The sequence below is a fragment of the Furipterus horrens genome, unplaced genomic scaffold (assembly GCF_987537825.1).
Source record: "Furipterus horrens unplaced genomic scaffold, mFurHor1.1.pri manual_scaffold_3, whole genome shotgun sequence".
Lineage (NCBI taxonomy): Eukaryota > Metazoa > Chordata > Mammalia > Chiroptera > Furipteridae > Furipterus > Furipterus horrens.
The window spans coordinates 167,755,318-167,771,328 of record NW_028327173.1 but is presented as its reverse complement, the minus strand read 5'-3'; the positions used below and the strand labels follow the sequence as shown (position 1 = coordinate 167,771,328).

General features: G+C 36.7%; 1 protein-coding gene and 1 pseudogene across 2 annotated transcripts in view; one reads left to right on the top strand and one right to left on the bottom strand.

Annotated features, from left to right (window-relative positions):
• Window positions 1–285: 285 nt before the first annotated feature.
• CLPX (caseinolytic mitochondrial matrix peptidase chaperone subunit X) overlaps window positions 286–16,011 on the top strand; it is a 38,302-nt gene continuing 22,576 nt past the window's right edge. For both annotated transcript variants that reach the window (XM_090270775.1, XM_090270774.1), the window contains exons 1-3: window positions 286–575; window positions 8,148–8,308; window positions 9,445–9,562. In XM_090270775.1, the coding sequence (XP_090126901.1) occupies window positions 497–575; window positions 8,148–8,308; window positions 9,445–9,562 (358 nt within the window). In that variant the 5' untranslated portion in view covers window positions 286–496. The remainder of the gene's footprint in view (window positions 576–8,147; window positions 8,309–9,444; window positions 9,563–16,011) is intronic.
• LOC150016644 (deoxyuridine 5'-triphosphate nucleotidohydrolase, mitochondrial pseudogene) lies at window positions 10,459–11,789 on the bottom strand (annotated as a pseudogene).

Genomic DNA, 16,011 nt, shown 5'->3' with positions numbered 1-16,011 from the left:
AGGTGTCTATCTCCTACTTTTCAACACTAGGATAAAGGGCTTCCAGAAGAATTGCATCTCGGGATTTGTAGTTCCCGTAGTTAAGACCAGCTACCATCGTAGCTTGCTCATTGGCCCCTAGGTCTCCACCCACTTCCCCTCGCCGCTCGTCTGAGTCGCACGTACACACACGCAACACGTGCCAACGCCTGCTTCCTAGGACTAGGACGCAGGCGCGCGCACGCTCCCCGGGCCCAGTAGGCGGGTGTTGAGGGTTGGGGGGAGGGAGGAGGAGGAGGGGAGGGAGGGAGAGGGGTTAGGTGTCTACTGTTTTGGGTAGACGGCAGTGGACCTCCAAGAACGCGAAGGTCTGGCTGGTAGACCGGGGAACTCTGCCCTGGGCCTAGGTGTCGGCGGACGGGTGCGGAGCCTGGTCAGCGCACCCTGCGAATAGGAGTCGGGCCACTGAGCCTCGGAGGACAGCAGGGGCAGAAGCCCCGGCCTAGGCCCCGCGGAGATGTCCGGCTGCGGCGCTTGTAGTTGCGGTGCTGTCACCGCGCGGCTCATCACTTCCTCGCTCGCCTCCGCGCAGAGAGGTAACGAAGTAATACCTCACCTGAGCCACTGGGCCAGGAGCGTAGCAGCAGGCGGTGGGGACCCGGGGGAGAGCCAGAGGCCTACCCCACCACAAGTATAGGAGGGATGCGTAGTGCCTCGCCTGGTACCTACCACCCCGCACCCCCGCCCTTCCCCGTGGATTGGGGCTCTGCCAAGCTCTGGAACAGCTGTTTCTCAAATTTGAAGTAAACCCCAGTGCTCCCCTCTCCGTGCACCTTCAGGCCTCCGGACTTTAGAGCCGGACTGTGGCCACTTCGCAGGAAACCCTGAATGGCACAAAATGCTCCTCCCTTCGTTAAAAATGGCCCCAGACCCTACTCAGGTCTCCTCCAGAGAGTGCTCTTCCTCTTCCGGAGCGCGACCGAATTCCCTTCGGGCCTGTGGGGAGCTCAGAGAAGGACTCCGGTGAGGGGCTGCCACTGTCGGGGCCTCGCGGGCCGCGGGTGCCGAGCCGCTGTCCCGAACGCAGGCCGCGCGAGACGCGCGGTGTCACTGTCATTGTGCGGCCGTGACGCCGCGACATAAACAGGTCTTAGAATACTTTCCGGCGCCCGGAAACCTTCCCGGGCCCACAGGAAAGCACTAGGGAGATTGGGGAAATTCCCACAGAAATTAAGTACTGAGTTGTCTCAGCAGTGTTTCCAACTTGACAGTCCCAGATAGTTTCTTAAGGGCGGCGCTTGTTTACCTATCCTTTCTGTTTATCAGGAGCTGTGAAAGTGGGGCTCCAGCCAGGAGGTTCCGGAAAAGAAACCATTTTTTTTCTTCCCTAAATCTATGAATATCAAATTACGAGGCTAGATCCTGTTATGATCACTGACTTCTAGACAAATTCGTTTTATTTTGGCTTGTCAGCTTATGACTCTTCGATAAATAAAAAAGCCGCCTTTTCCTAAATTTTAGGTTAATTATAAAGTTTTTATTGTTTACTAAGTGTACATTTTCTTACAGTTTATTTCAGAGGAATTAAATGAAAATGTGGGCAGATGCACTTTCTAAAATGATATGTAAATGTAAAGGAGTGAATTTAGCCCCAAGACCTTGTTAAACGTGAACAAGCAGATGTCCCTATTCCAGGAATTTGAGCTGCAAACACTTGAAAGTGACAGATATTTTAGTTGAGGGCCAACTATGTGCCAGGCTCCCGTTTGGTGCTGGAGATAGAGTGGTGGACAAGTCCTCACCTTCAAGTTTAAATTTAGTAGAGTAGACAAAGAATAATATTGTTTGTAGAAGTGAATAAAGTATGTATGTGTTCAAGATTATTATAGAATGTAATATTTTTACATGACAACAATGATCTCATTGTTTTAAGACTTTCCCAAGATTTAATTACATAAAGTGTTTATTTTCCATAATAGAAACTCTAAAAGTCTACAAAATTAATATATTTTTTAAGGATTTAAAAAACTCAGGATTATTATTTTTATTTAAGATTCCTGGAAAGAGGAAGAAAGGCAAAAGATAGACAAATGAGAATTGAACTTTAGCTAGTTTCTTATTCTCATAAACAGTAAAAAATTTCAACAACAAATTGAGCTGTAGGTGGAAGAGGATGTACGGGGATAAACAATAATGGAAAAATAAATAAAACTAAGAGAATTTTAACAACATAATAAAAACAAAAGAACTTGATCAAAACAGTCTTCTAACAAGAAATTGTAAAATGAATTAATAAAGGGGGATATTTCAGAGTTCCTCTGAGGTACAATGTTATTCTCAATTTCCATTGGTTTGTCGTGTTAGACTTTAAATATTTCATATGGTACTTTGAAAACTTACTTGGTAAATTGTCACACTAGATAATGGATCTATTTTACTTATGGGCTATGTATACCCAATTTAATGTGTTTTTTCTCATTTGTTTCTTTGAATATGAAACGTAGTAGAGTAGAAATTTTAAATATTTTTTTAACCCACGTCGCTGGTATTTTTCAATTGTGTATATTTTTAAAATGTACTTTCCACATGTAACAGTCAATTTGTTTTCTAAATGTGTGTGTTCAGAAGTGCTTGATTCCATTTAAAAGATTCTGAATGACAATATTTGATCTGAATTTGCTTTCTGGCTGCTTTCTGTCTTTATCTGTTTGAAAGGTGTCACCTCATGAGGATATATGGTAATGATGTGAAGATGCTCAAACATGTTGTCATCCATAATTTTTATGATAGTTACATACTGTGCCTAGACTTTAATTTTTATTCTCTCTTTGTAGCTAAATACAATACAATTTAAATAAAGCGAAGTGAATAAATGATAAAGCATCTTTATTGCAAACTTTTAAAATCAGCATTTCCCTTTTCTTTGCATATTCATCTTCAGAGCAGCAGACTAGCCCTAGTGAAAACCCATAAAACATGTTTAAGCTTGAAAAAAGCTATCATAGGACTAATATTATTATTATTTTTTTTTATTAAAAAGTATTCCAAATTCATGAAACAGTAACCTGGGCATTAAATGAAATTTTGAGGCTAATAAAAACAATAAGCATGTACTTAACCACTGATTTTGTTTGTGAGTTTTGCATTTTTTCCCAATTTGTGTTAGAGGTTAGAGGCCAAGTGTTTAAGTGAGCATTTAACTTGATTCGCCGTTTGATCAATTGTTACACACTTAAATACTGTCACTGCAGATGGATAATTGAAAAGTCTTCATTAGTTCTTTTACTCTATCTATAAAATATAAGTTAAAGATTGGTGTATCTTTTAAATAGAATCATTTGTATGTTTTTGGAGAGTGTTTAATTCAGGATTGAATATAGGCAACCAAATATATAAAAGTTGAATAAATAACTCCTAGTTTTTAATAGCCCTCAAATAAGTGTACCTTATTCTAATATTTCTTTTTAAAAAGTTACTCAAACTCAGAAACTATCTGTATGATAGAAGTTTTGTAAATGGTTTAACTTATAACTGTCTTCTGTCATTGCTGCCAAGTAGTCTTTCGAAATACACTTTAGAGAAATACTTCCCTTTTTGGCTTTTAGAATTTTTTCATTTGAAGTTTACAGGCCTCCAAAGGGGTCTGGGAACAGAATTCAGAGGTTCTGTGAATTTTATTTCACTAAACTTGATGTGAAATACAGCATTTCCTTCAATTCTGAATGTAGGCAACAAACCACATTTACAGTATTTATGAATTTGTCACCAATCAAAATCACAGTTTTTTTAATTACAGTTGCCTAGATTTCAAAATATTGTTTATACTTTTCATACCTTTGCAATCATGATAGTTATTAAAAGAGCTGGTTGATTAATTTTGTTAGTAAAGAATATTTTAAAAATATTTTGATAACTAGTATAACTGGTTTTCTTTCTTATGTATTTTATCTTTACATTTAAAAACATTCTGACAAGGGGCCCGTCCATAGGCTTCACCAGACTGCCAAAGGAGACTATGGCACAAAAAGGTGAAAAATTTAGGATTAGTTTGCTGCAGTGATTTCTGTAAAGATTTATATGATTGCTGAGTAACTGGTTATTTAAATTGTTTAGTACAGTGGTTTAAAAGTGTGGTCCCCGGACCAGCAGCATCAGCATCACCTGGGAACTTGTTAGAACTGCATTCTTGGGTCCCATATCATACCTTCTGAATCAGAACGAGGAAAGCTCCCCCGCAATCTGTTTTAACAAGCTCTCCAGGTAATTCCGATGCATGCTCACGTTTGAGAACTACAGGTTATTTATGGCATCTTGGTGGCATAGTCTATAGGTTATAGAAAGTTAAAACAACACTACATTACCAAACCATCAGGACCAGCAAGGAAATTCTTAAATTTAGAAGTTTAAATAACACTAACATGTTTTTAGATAGCATTTTCTGTGATGACTGCATGGTTGCTTGGTTTCTTTGTTTTTCTTTTCTCTTTTTTTAAATTTTATATATTTATTTTTAGAGAGAGGGGAAGGGAGGGAGAGAAATATCCATGTGTGAGAGGTACATCTCTAATGCCCCTAATTGGGGCGCAGCCCAGGCATGTGTCCTGACTGGGAATCGAACCTGCAACCTTTCAGTTCACAGGTCAGTGATCAATTCACTGAGTCACAGCAGCCAGGGCTGCATTGATTTCATATATTACTTGACAAGTTGTTTAAGGGGAAGGGCTTATTTTTCTTTCTATTCAAGTAGGCTTTAAAAGGATTATTTTCATAATTTTTCTCTTCAGTTCCCAAAGATAATTTTCTTTGAGCTTATTTTCTAATAATATTAGATATTGTAAATTGTTAAACACTATTTTAAAAGATACATTTTATTGTAAATGGGAAATAATATACTGTATGTGATAATTCAGGGTTGTTTTGTTTTGAACATCCAAGTACAAATAGCCTCATGTAATTTTGTTATAATTGTAGTTCTCTTTGTGAGTACATTGTAAAGTCCCAATTAAAAATATATACTTGTCACATAGATTATAGTTTTATTTTGCTGCCTTTCATATTAACTTATGAACACTTTCAAACACACAAAATAGAACAATGAACCACCAAATAACTGTTACCCAGCCTCAGTGTTCATTAACTTTCTGCATTCTTGATTTCATCTATCCCTCTCCCCCATTAATTTTTCTAGACTTGCTTTTTATATTGTACTAGTCTTTAAGTCATATTATGTCCTTGGAAAAACAATGTTTAACTTAAAATTTATGAACTACAGTACCTTATATCATTCTAATGAGAGAGTAATGGCTACTGTCATTTACTGCAAAGAATAGAAATATTGCACTTGAGAAAATTTGAAATGTCTTGAATACATTACTTAAAATAAAATCATCAAATGTAGTTTTCCACCTCCAAATATTCAAGTTTAATAGTGTTAAGCAAAATTTGCATTCTATGGATTAGGGACTGGGGTATCCTAAACCCTAAACCTTTGTCGTAATTTTTGTGACTTTATTATATAGAGATGAGAACATTTGGTTCTTATTCGTATCTTTTCTGAGAAGTTTGGTGGATTTATTTTTGTATTTTGTGGAATGGGGGATGGCCTAGGGCAGTGACTTTCAACCTTTTTCATCTCATGGCAAACGTAAACTGATTACTAAAGTTCTGTGGCACACCAAAAAATTGTTTTGTGACTTGACAAAAAGTAGATATAGTTTCGATTGATTTATGAAAAAAATAATAATAGTAATTGCCTACCCTTTTGGCTTCAAAGTGACTTTTTATAAAATCAGGTGCCTGTACTTGTATATAAGGATTTCTGGTACCAAGAATTAACCAGTCAGATGCACCCTTATTATGCAACGTGAGCAATAAGATGCAGCTCTATTATGTGACCTATTTGTTGTTGTCGGCAGCCGTCCGTCTCGAGAGACGATGGTGTAGCTTCTTAAGAGTCTATCTGCACCGCCGAGAATGGCTGTGCAGTCCGACTCGGGAGTGACACGGTATCTGTCTCCTCCCGTGTTGAATCGACATCTTGCGATGACGCTGGAGTGTCCTCTCCAGTGAAGCTGAAGCTACAGAGCCTGGGCGGGGTGATATGGAGGGTCTGCTGTTGCCCATGCAGCAGACCCCCCCTCTCTTCGCAGCTGAAGGGTCCAAGGGAAAGACGGAGTCAATACAGCTTGGCTTCAGGTGCGCCGCAGGAGTTGCCGGTGTTGACTACAACGTCAAACCGCCTTAGGGACTCCGGCTCCGGATTTTCTGTCGGGGTTTACTCCCCTAGCCTTTCCCCTGAAGAGGTATGCCGCAAGGCAGCGGAGGTTTTTTGGAGTCAGAGTTTTCCTTCTCTGTATGTGACCTATATATTTATGGTTAAAGACAGGGCATTCACACTAGACAGCTATTGTTGTGTTGGCTGTTGTCATTTTTTAAATTTGCCAGTCTAAGAGAGAAGAGGTCAGTGCCCCTGACTAAATAGTCAGGTATTGCGTTTCTTTTTTTTTAAAGATAGTGCATGTTTTAAAAATTCTTTCGGCATACCGGTTGAAAATCGCTGGCCTAGAATGATAAATAATTAAAACAGTTCAACATTGTACACTGTTGAAAAATTGGAATTAATAAAACATTATAACTAAGCAGTTGTTTTTGACTTGTTTGAAGGACATACATTTAAAACAGTTTTTGCCTTTGGAAGCAATACATATCTATGTGTATGATCTCTTTAAAAGTTCTAACAGGTGTAGAAATAAAAATTTAAAACCTGAGTTGAGAATTTTGCAGGGAATAAAATAAGGGAGGCAAAAACCAGTTTCTTAAATTTATTTACGTGTTAATATCAACACACTCTTTCTGTTACTTACTTTATTCCTCCTAACAGCACTCTGGTGAACTCATGGGAAACTTCTTCCTTGGTGATTCATTAATATGCGTTAGCTTATGCAAGGTTCTGAGTATCCTTACAACACTGAAATCTATGTAATTTTGTTTTACCTAGGACCACTTAATTTTCTGTGTAGAGAACACTTTTAAAGACAGCTTGGAAGATGCTGCCTCACTGTATGCAGTATGGCTCTTTTGCCATCGCCTATAATTTATTTTGGGGTTTATTTTGTATTTATATAAGAAAATCCAGGGGTCAGCAGACAGTGACCCCATGGACCCAATCTAGTCATATCCATTTGTTTACATATTATTTACATTTACTTTCCTGTTAAAGGCAGAGTAGTTGGAACTGAGACTAGATAGCCAACAAAGCTGAAAATGTTTACTACTCTGGTCCTTTACAGAAAAAGTTTGCCAAATAATAACCTATATTCTTTAAAAGAATTTTAACTTTATAGCAGAAGATTAAATATCTTTGAAAGCAGAATGGTGGATGGTGGTGGTTACACAGTATTTACCAAATTATATTCTTTCTGCAGGATTGAAATACTTCATTAAAATGTGTTTTATTTTTATTTTTTGAAGACTTTATTTATTTTTTGAGAGAGGTGGAGGGAGGGAGATAAAGTGAGAGAAACATCAATCAGCTGCCTCTCACACCCCCCCCAACTGGGTACCTGACCCACAGCCCAGGCATTTGCCCTGACCAGGAATTGAACTGACAACCTTTTGATTTGCAGGACAGTGCCCGATCCACTGAGACATCCCAGTCAGGGCAAAACATGTGTTTCAATGAATAGCACATAACTTTTTAAAGAGCAGTTGATGTTTGTTTCCGTTGTTGCAGATATTACCCCAGTATAACCAAAGAGATAAGAATTCATGTCAATTACTTATTCTCATTGGTAGAAATAATATGAGAAGAATTAAGAATATAGGACATAAATATCCCTTTCCCCCTACAAGTGAGGCAGATGAACTACTTATCTCAAACTTGGAAAGAATCACTCATTATTATGACCTTGATCTTTTCTCACTTCCAAAGGAGAGGCCTGGGAAGAAAAAAGTCATCTTTATTCACCTGGAATGTCCAAGGCATAAATCTGGCCTATTTTTGAGAGGGCTTTGCCTCTAACTGTATCACTATTTTCTTTACCAATTTGTAGTGCTACTGTGAAAATTTTAGCTTTTCCAACTTCTTTTATGCTCAAGGAATTTTTGTTTCCAGATTTATTGAAACAATGTTAATATTTCTGGGCTAATAAATTTTATCTTATTTTCAGGTATTTCTTGTGGTCGCATTCATATACCTGTTTTAGGAAGACTTGGGACCTTTGAAACTCAGATTCTACGAAGAGTTCCTCTTAGAACTTTTACAGAAACACCAGCATACTTAGCCTCAAAAGATGGGATAAGTAAAGATGGCTCTGGAGATGGAAATAAGGTATTTTATCTTTTTGGCATTTGTATACATATTTGAGTTCTCTCCTTTAAGCAATTAAATATAATAATAGTACTCTGTATCCCATTGGTTTACATGTTTTTTATGGGAAATGTGAAATATATAAAATGATCTGAAGAACTTTACGTGATTTTATTTTGTGTTTCAGTTTGAACTATAAAATAGTTTTATAAGCATTGCATTTAGCTGTAATTAAAAATTTTAACACCCCAGACCTAGCTGGGTAATTTAGTTGGTTGGAACATCATCCCATACACCAAAAGGTTGTCCTGGTCAGGTCACATAGCTAGGTGGTGGGTTCGATCCCCAGCTGGGGCATAGACAAGAGACAGCTGATAGATGTTTCTGTCTCACATTGATGTTTCTCTCTCTCTCTGTAAGATCAATAAATACATCCTTGGATGAGGATTAAAAAAAAGAAAATTAACATCCCTAAGTGGAAAAGAAGCTTAAGTAACCCATGTAGTCAGTTAATAGGGTTGAATTGTAGAAATAGCCATCATTTCCTGCTTTCACACAACTTTTATAGCTCATGCTCAGTGTAAACCCCACTTCATCCTCTACCTAAAAATCTTGGATATCTCTTATGACAGTGCTGGACTACTCTGTGGCTAGTAAGTAGATGATTGGTGATTATATTGGGTCAGTGAATTATCAGTTTCTTTTATTATATGAATTTGACTGATACTTGAATTAACATATGTGAGACAAAATGCTCATTGCTCTCATATTCAGACTTAATCCTAACAGTGACTTTCTGAAGGAGGTAATGTTTTCATTTTAGAGATGAAAAAACGTTAGATTTAAGAAAGTTAAGAATTGCTACTTGCCATGATAATAACTCCCAATTCAATTTCATTGAAATGTAGTTTTTTACTTATAGTAATTTTTCCCCCTAGTTTTTACTGATTCATTGAAAGAAAGCTATTTATTATACATGCTGGCACATACCTACATGTGCCAGCAATAGTAGAGATATAAATTACACAAATAATTCCATTCTAGAAATTGTAAAATTATAAGGTTAATTATAAACTATTGTTTATATTTAAATTTACATATAAAGTGGTTGCCTGAAAATAATTGACACTCTTTTTTTTCTTCTCTAAAAACATTAGAAATCAGTGAGTGAGGGAAGCAGTAAAAAATCAGGCTCTGGGAATTCTGGGAAAGGTGGAAACCAGCTGCGTTGTCCTAAATGTGGCGACTTGTGCACACATGTAGAGACCTTTGTGTGTAAGTATTACTTCTGTTGTTCTTTTTTTCTACTTTTTCTATCAATTCTTAACTACGTAGAATATATAAATTTTGTAAACCAGGATTATTTTCCTCTTGAACATAACGTGATTCTCTCCTCTGTTCACCAGATACGAAAAATCCCCAGGACTAGTAATATTTTGCACTGTGGTATAAGAGAGAATTTAAGAAAACTATTTGCTTCTTTATTTTGCTTATGTGTGTATTTTAAATATGGATTTTATTTTATGAAAAAATTTTTTAAAGATTTTATTTACTTTCAGAGAGAGGGGAAGAGAAGAGGGAGAAAGAGAGGGAGAGTAACATCAATGTGCTAGAGAAACATCAATTGGTTACCTCTCACACGCCCCCAACTAGGGACCTGGCCCCCAACGCAGGCACATACCCTGACTGGGAATTGAACTGGTGACTTTTTGGTTCTCAAGTTGGCACTCAATCCACTGAGCCATGCCAGCCAGGGCAGATTTTATGAAATTTTTAAAATTTACCTTTTTATTATCTTTTAGTTCAGTTTGTGTATAATTTTTATCTGTGAAAGAATTCAAATTTATTGAATGAAAGGCTTTGCTTATGATTTACAAAGTAATTGAAAAATAAGTTGTTGAAGGGGTAGCATTTAGTGAATTAAATAATACAGTTTTGGTGGGGGTATCTGTAATTGATGTACATTTGATTAGGTTACCATGCAGAATTATAACAGTCAAATATAGAAAAACATAAGAATGTAAAGTTCTATGTGGTCCTAACAGAGTACCCTTTCCTTGATGTAAGAGAACCAAGTATTTTTAGAAGCTAAAGCTATTAAGTTTACAGAAGTGCAAAACACTAAACAAAAGCTCTTTATTTTTAACAAAAAAGTGCCTTTTTTCATTTTTTTATTCTTGGCATAAATTTTCATTCTTAGCAGTGGAACCAAAGCTCACTGAACCCCTTTCAGTGTCATCCAAAACTTGAACTTCCTCTATTTCTGGATAAAGCGTTGGTGCACAAATGAGCTGTGCAATTTGGTCACCTTTTTTTACTTCAAACTTTTCTTTGCCAAAATTAAACAACAATAGTTCCTATGTAATCTGTATTTATGACGCCATCTCCTACATTTACGAAGTATTTTGCAGCCAAGCCAGAATGTGGAGCTACTCCTCTATAGCACCCAGAAGGAAGAGCTATCTGAATGTCGGTTTTCACAAGGGTTTTCTCCATAGGTGGTACTGTATAGTCATAGGCACTCTACAGGTCATAGACCATTGCCCACACAGACCCCTTGATTGTGGCAGTGGCATGCTCCGAGAGTCCAGCAGATCTTCCTGCTGGGGCAGATGGCAGGTGTCTCTTCAGAGCACAGCATGGCAGAGTGGAACGGGGTTGAGAGGCTGGGAGGATGGGGGAGAGCAAAGGGAATGAGAGGTCACAGGGTCAAATTTTGTATTTTCATGCATGTGACCATTAAGTTGTAGAAGAACTAAGGCTTATTTAGTCTGTACTTATTATTCCATTCTTCAGGTACCTATTGGTCATCTCATAAAACTGGAGAAGTCAATCATTCAAATATTAAGATATTTTCCTTCTCTGAGTACTTCTTAGAGGAGCTATGCTCTCAATTCTAGAAAATGTCTGAAAATCATTAATGATTCAGACACTAAGAGAAGGAAGAAATCTACAATCCTACTTTTGCTGTTAGTGCCAATAACTCTCTAAAGTGCAAAGATGTTACTACAGATATTTTGTTTAGTGAAGCAAATAGCTAATTTCCTACATGATTAAAGTTAATGGTAATCACTCAAGAGTAAATTACATTATACTACCATGTCAGCCTTCCTGTATAGTCCAATTATGAAAAGGTAGATGGTAAGGTTTGGCAGAAGTTTCAGTTTCTGATGATTAGCTGAAGAGGAGTCTCTGTATTCTAACCCAAATATTGAGACTTCAGTTACAGTTCACATTTATCAGTAATATTAATTGGCCACTGTGTGAAAAAGTACTACATATATAAAGTTTTTAGTTTTGGAAAGACAAAGTCCATGGACTTTTTTCCATAAAATAAAAAACACACTTTTCATTTTCGACAAGAACTTTATTGATTTGGCTATTTTGAGTATGTCGGCTATATCCTATTGGCTTCTAGCAGGTAGAGGCCAGGAGTGCTGCTAACTACCTTCCCATGCATAAGACAGCCCCACAGCAAAGACTTACTTGGCCAAAATGTCATTAGGACCAAGAAACTTTACAAACCACTTTTTTTGTTTGTTTGTTTGTTTTTTATTGATTATATTGTTACAACAGTTCCAATTTTCTGCCCTTTGCTCCCCTCCAACAAACCACTTTTGACACGTTCGATCAGTCACAGCACCTTCTCCATACACAACACAAATCTTTCTTTGCATTTCAGTTACGTTTTTATCTTTCTTGAAATTATAAAGCATAATAGGCCAAAAATGTCATGTATCTTCTCCCATCTTCAATTATTAAAATGGCTGCACAAAAAGTCACCAATTTTGATAAGGTTTTTTTAAATGCACGCTAATAGGACAGCTGTCACAATACAATCTAACAAAATTGTTTTGAATGAAGATAAAGACAACCAAGCACTACTGGAGCCATTGTATGGAAAAAACTAAACAAACTTTTTGGCCAACCCAATAGTTCTACACTGTAGCTGGAATGTTAGAGGTTCCATTTGTGATTTTTACCTAGTAGGAGATCAAAGAGAAAAATCAGTCTGAAGGAATATTAGTTTTGATTGCAACATGAAATGAAAGCAGTTGCACTGGATGATATAACTTCTAAATAACATTTGCAATTAACAAAATATGGTATGATATAATAAGTTTTCAAAATATCTGAAAATTACTCAATTCATAATTGCAGTGTCATATGCATTTTAATCAAGAAAATTTTCCTTTTATTTTTTCCAGAGAAAGATTTTAGCTTTTATAGATCTAAGGAATAATTTCTTAGAATCGAAAAGGGAAGGAACTAACATTGATGCCAGTACATTATAATTTTATTCTGACCATTTTATTTTTATCAGGACAGAGAATATCCTCATTTTTATCAATGAAGAAGCTGAAATTGAGCAAGTTTAAGTTACTTGTCCAAGGTCACACAGAGTAGTGAAGATTTGCTGTTCAGAATTCCCCATCTCATACATTCCTACCAAATGGAATTCTTTAGGGATAAACTAGGTCCTCTTGAGATAGTTTATTTTTCTATTATGCAATGTTTTCAAAACCTGCCAGGTCACTGTTACTTAACAGTGATTACGTGAACACTGAGGGTGATTGTTAACCATAGATTCCTTCCTTTACTTATTAGAGATTAAGATTCTGCAGATATTGGGTAGGATTCTGGAATATGTAAATAGAACAGTGAGACTAGTGTGCAAAACACTACGCTAATCAACTCAGTTCTGAGGTAGTCTGTTTCCTTTGGGAGGTCTAATGGAGAGGGGGCTGTGGAAGAAAAGAGTAAAAGAAGAGTACATACTTACACATAATTTAGTTGAGTCAGACACTGCTAGGCTCAGAAAATTCACAGATATCACTGTACTCTGGATCTTGACTACTGAGGAGTAACAGGCCCCACAGTGAGACTAGACCTTCCTCCTTTGGTTTTGCTGATCCATAATAAAAGTCTCTTCAGAATGCATTTCTTTTGAATGCAAGGATTTTCTGTGTCTACTCATTGAAAATTGGATCATCCTACTTCTGAAGAGTTTTGTTTGATTTCAGGTTATTCATTTTGTTGAATCTATATTAGTCCATAAGCATCTTTTTATGTGCTTTTGGTCACTTACTGTTCTTTTGTGTGAATGGCTTGTTTCGGTAATTGTCTACTTTTTTGTCATTTTCAATTATTTTTTTAAAAGACTTTATTTTCAGAGAGAAGGGGAGGGAGGGAAAAAGAGAGGGAGAGAAACATTGATTGGTTGTCTTTCGCATGCCCTCAACTGGGGACCTGGCCTACAACCCAGGCATGTGCCCTGACTGGAATCGAACCAGCGACCTTTTGGTTTGCAGGCCAGTGCTCAATTCACTGATCCACACCAGCCAGGACATTTTTAATTACTTTTAATTACCTGAGGAATACATTTATATGTACCTCTTTATGAAAAAGAGCATTGTAGATAAAGCTAAAGATATATTTCTGTAATATATCTTCATTGAACATAAAACTAAAAGCATACATGATATCATATTCATGTTTTTGCAAATTACTTTTTTCCTTCAAGTCAGCAGTGTTTTGAGAGCTATGTATGTTAATACATACAGGTCTAGTTCTTAACTTTTCTTTTTTAACGTTCTTTAACTTGGTTTGAATAGTAGTATGGCATTTCTAAGAACAAACTTATACACAATTTAATAAAAATTATATTCAGGTATAAAATTTATCTTGTGGCATCTATAGTCCTCTCTTTTAATTTTTAATTTTTTTATCGATGTATCTCTTACATACCATATAATTCACCCTTTGAAAGTGTACATTTCAGGGATTTTTAGTAAATTCACCAAGTTGTAAATTATAACCCCTGTCTAATTCTAGAACATTTCATCACCCCAAAAAGAAACCCTATACCCCTTTAGCAGTCACTTTCTACCCTTCCCCTCCCAGTCCTGGCAACCATTAAGCTACTTGTTGTCTCTATGGATTTATCTATTCTCGCTATTTTATATAAATAGAATTATACAATATGTGGCATTTTGTGTCTGCCATCTTTTATATAGCACGTTTTCAAGACTCATTTGTACTGCATTATATATCAGGACTTCATTACTTTTTATGGTGGAATGGTAGTATTTTATTGTCCATTTGTCTTATTGGTGGACATTTGGGTTGTTTCTACTTGTTGGAATTATGAATAATGCTACTATGGACATTCGTGTACATGTTTTTGTGTTTTTACTTTTGTTGGGTATATGCTTAAGAATGGAATCACTGGGTGAAATGGTAACTATGTTTAGCTTTTCAAGGAACTGCCAAACTGTTTTCCACATAGACTACCATCCCACAACCCAACTAGCAATGTATAAGGGTTCCAATTTTTCCATCCTCTTCAACACTTAGATATTATCTTTTTTATTGTAGCCACCATAGGAATTTGTTTTACATTTCCCTAATGAGTAAAGATGTTAAGCATATTTTCATGTGTTTATTAGCCATCTGTATGTCTTCTTTGGAGAAAAGAATATTTAAGTCCCATGTTCATTTTAATCCCTGGCTGATGTGGCTCAGTGGATTGAGTGCCAGCCTGTGAACCTAGAGGTTGCTGGTTCAATTCCTGGTCAGGGCACATGCCTGGGTTATGGACCAGGTCCCCAGTTAGGGGCATGTGAGAGGCAACCGATTGCTGTATCTCTCACACAGCAATGTTTCTCTCCCTCTCTTTCTCCCTTCCTTCCCCTCTTTCTAACAATAAATAAATAAAATATTTTAAAAATAAATAAATTCTGTGTTCACTTTTAAGTTGGGTTATCTTTTGTTTTAAAAATTTTTTTTTAATCCTTACCCGAGGACATTTTTTTTCCATTGCTTTCAGAGAGAGAGAGTGAGAGAAACATAAATGTGAGAGAGAAACTTCAATTGGTTGTCTCCTGTACGTGCCCCAGCTGGGGATTGAACCTGCAACCTGGGTAACTACCCTGACTGGGAATCAAACCGTGACCTTTTGGTCTGTGGGACGATGCCCCAACCAACCGAGACACACTGGCCAGGGCTGAGTTATCTTTTTATTGTTGAGTTACAGGACCCTTCTGAATTCTATACCTTTATCCAGATATATGATTTCCAAATATTTTCTCATGCTATGGGTAGTTCTTTCCTTTCAAATGCTGTATAGCAGGGGACAGCAAACTTTTGCTATAAAAGGCCAAATAGTAAGTGTTTTAGGGTTTGTGGGCCATACAATCTCTGTTGTAACTATTTTCCTTTCTCGCTGTAGTGCAAAAACAACCACAGACAATGTAAGTGAATGAGGATGGCTGTGTTTCAATAAAACCTTGTATATGGACACTAAAATTTGAATTTCATATAACTATCATTGTCATTTTTTCCAAGATGTAAAGACTTATTTTTAGCTTATAGACCTTGCTGTATATTCACTCTTACAAGTATGTTTGTAGTAATTTTTATGTTTTTTTGCTTGACTTTGTTGAAAGATCATTTTTTATAGATACCATTATGAACGTACAGAAAATTGAAAGTTGAAATAAGAATAATATCTATAAGAAAATTTTGGTTATAATGACTAAGATATACTGTTCTTTAGCCAGTTTAAAAAGTAACTTGTCAAACATGAATACTCTCCCCACTTTAAGTTAGATCCTTTAGTTGTTTTTACTTTTATGTATATAATAGTTTTTGAAGCCTTACTGCACTTACATATTTCATAGGGCTGGAATTTAACTTTTCTGCAGTGGTTTGGAGATTTTATG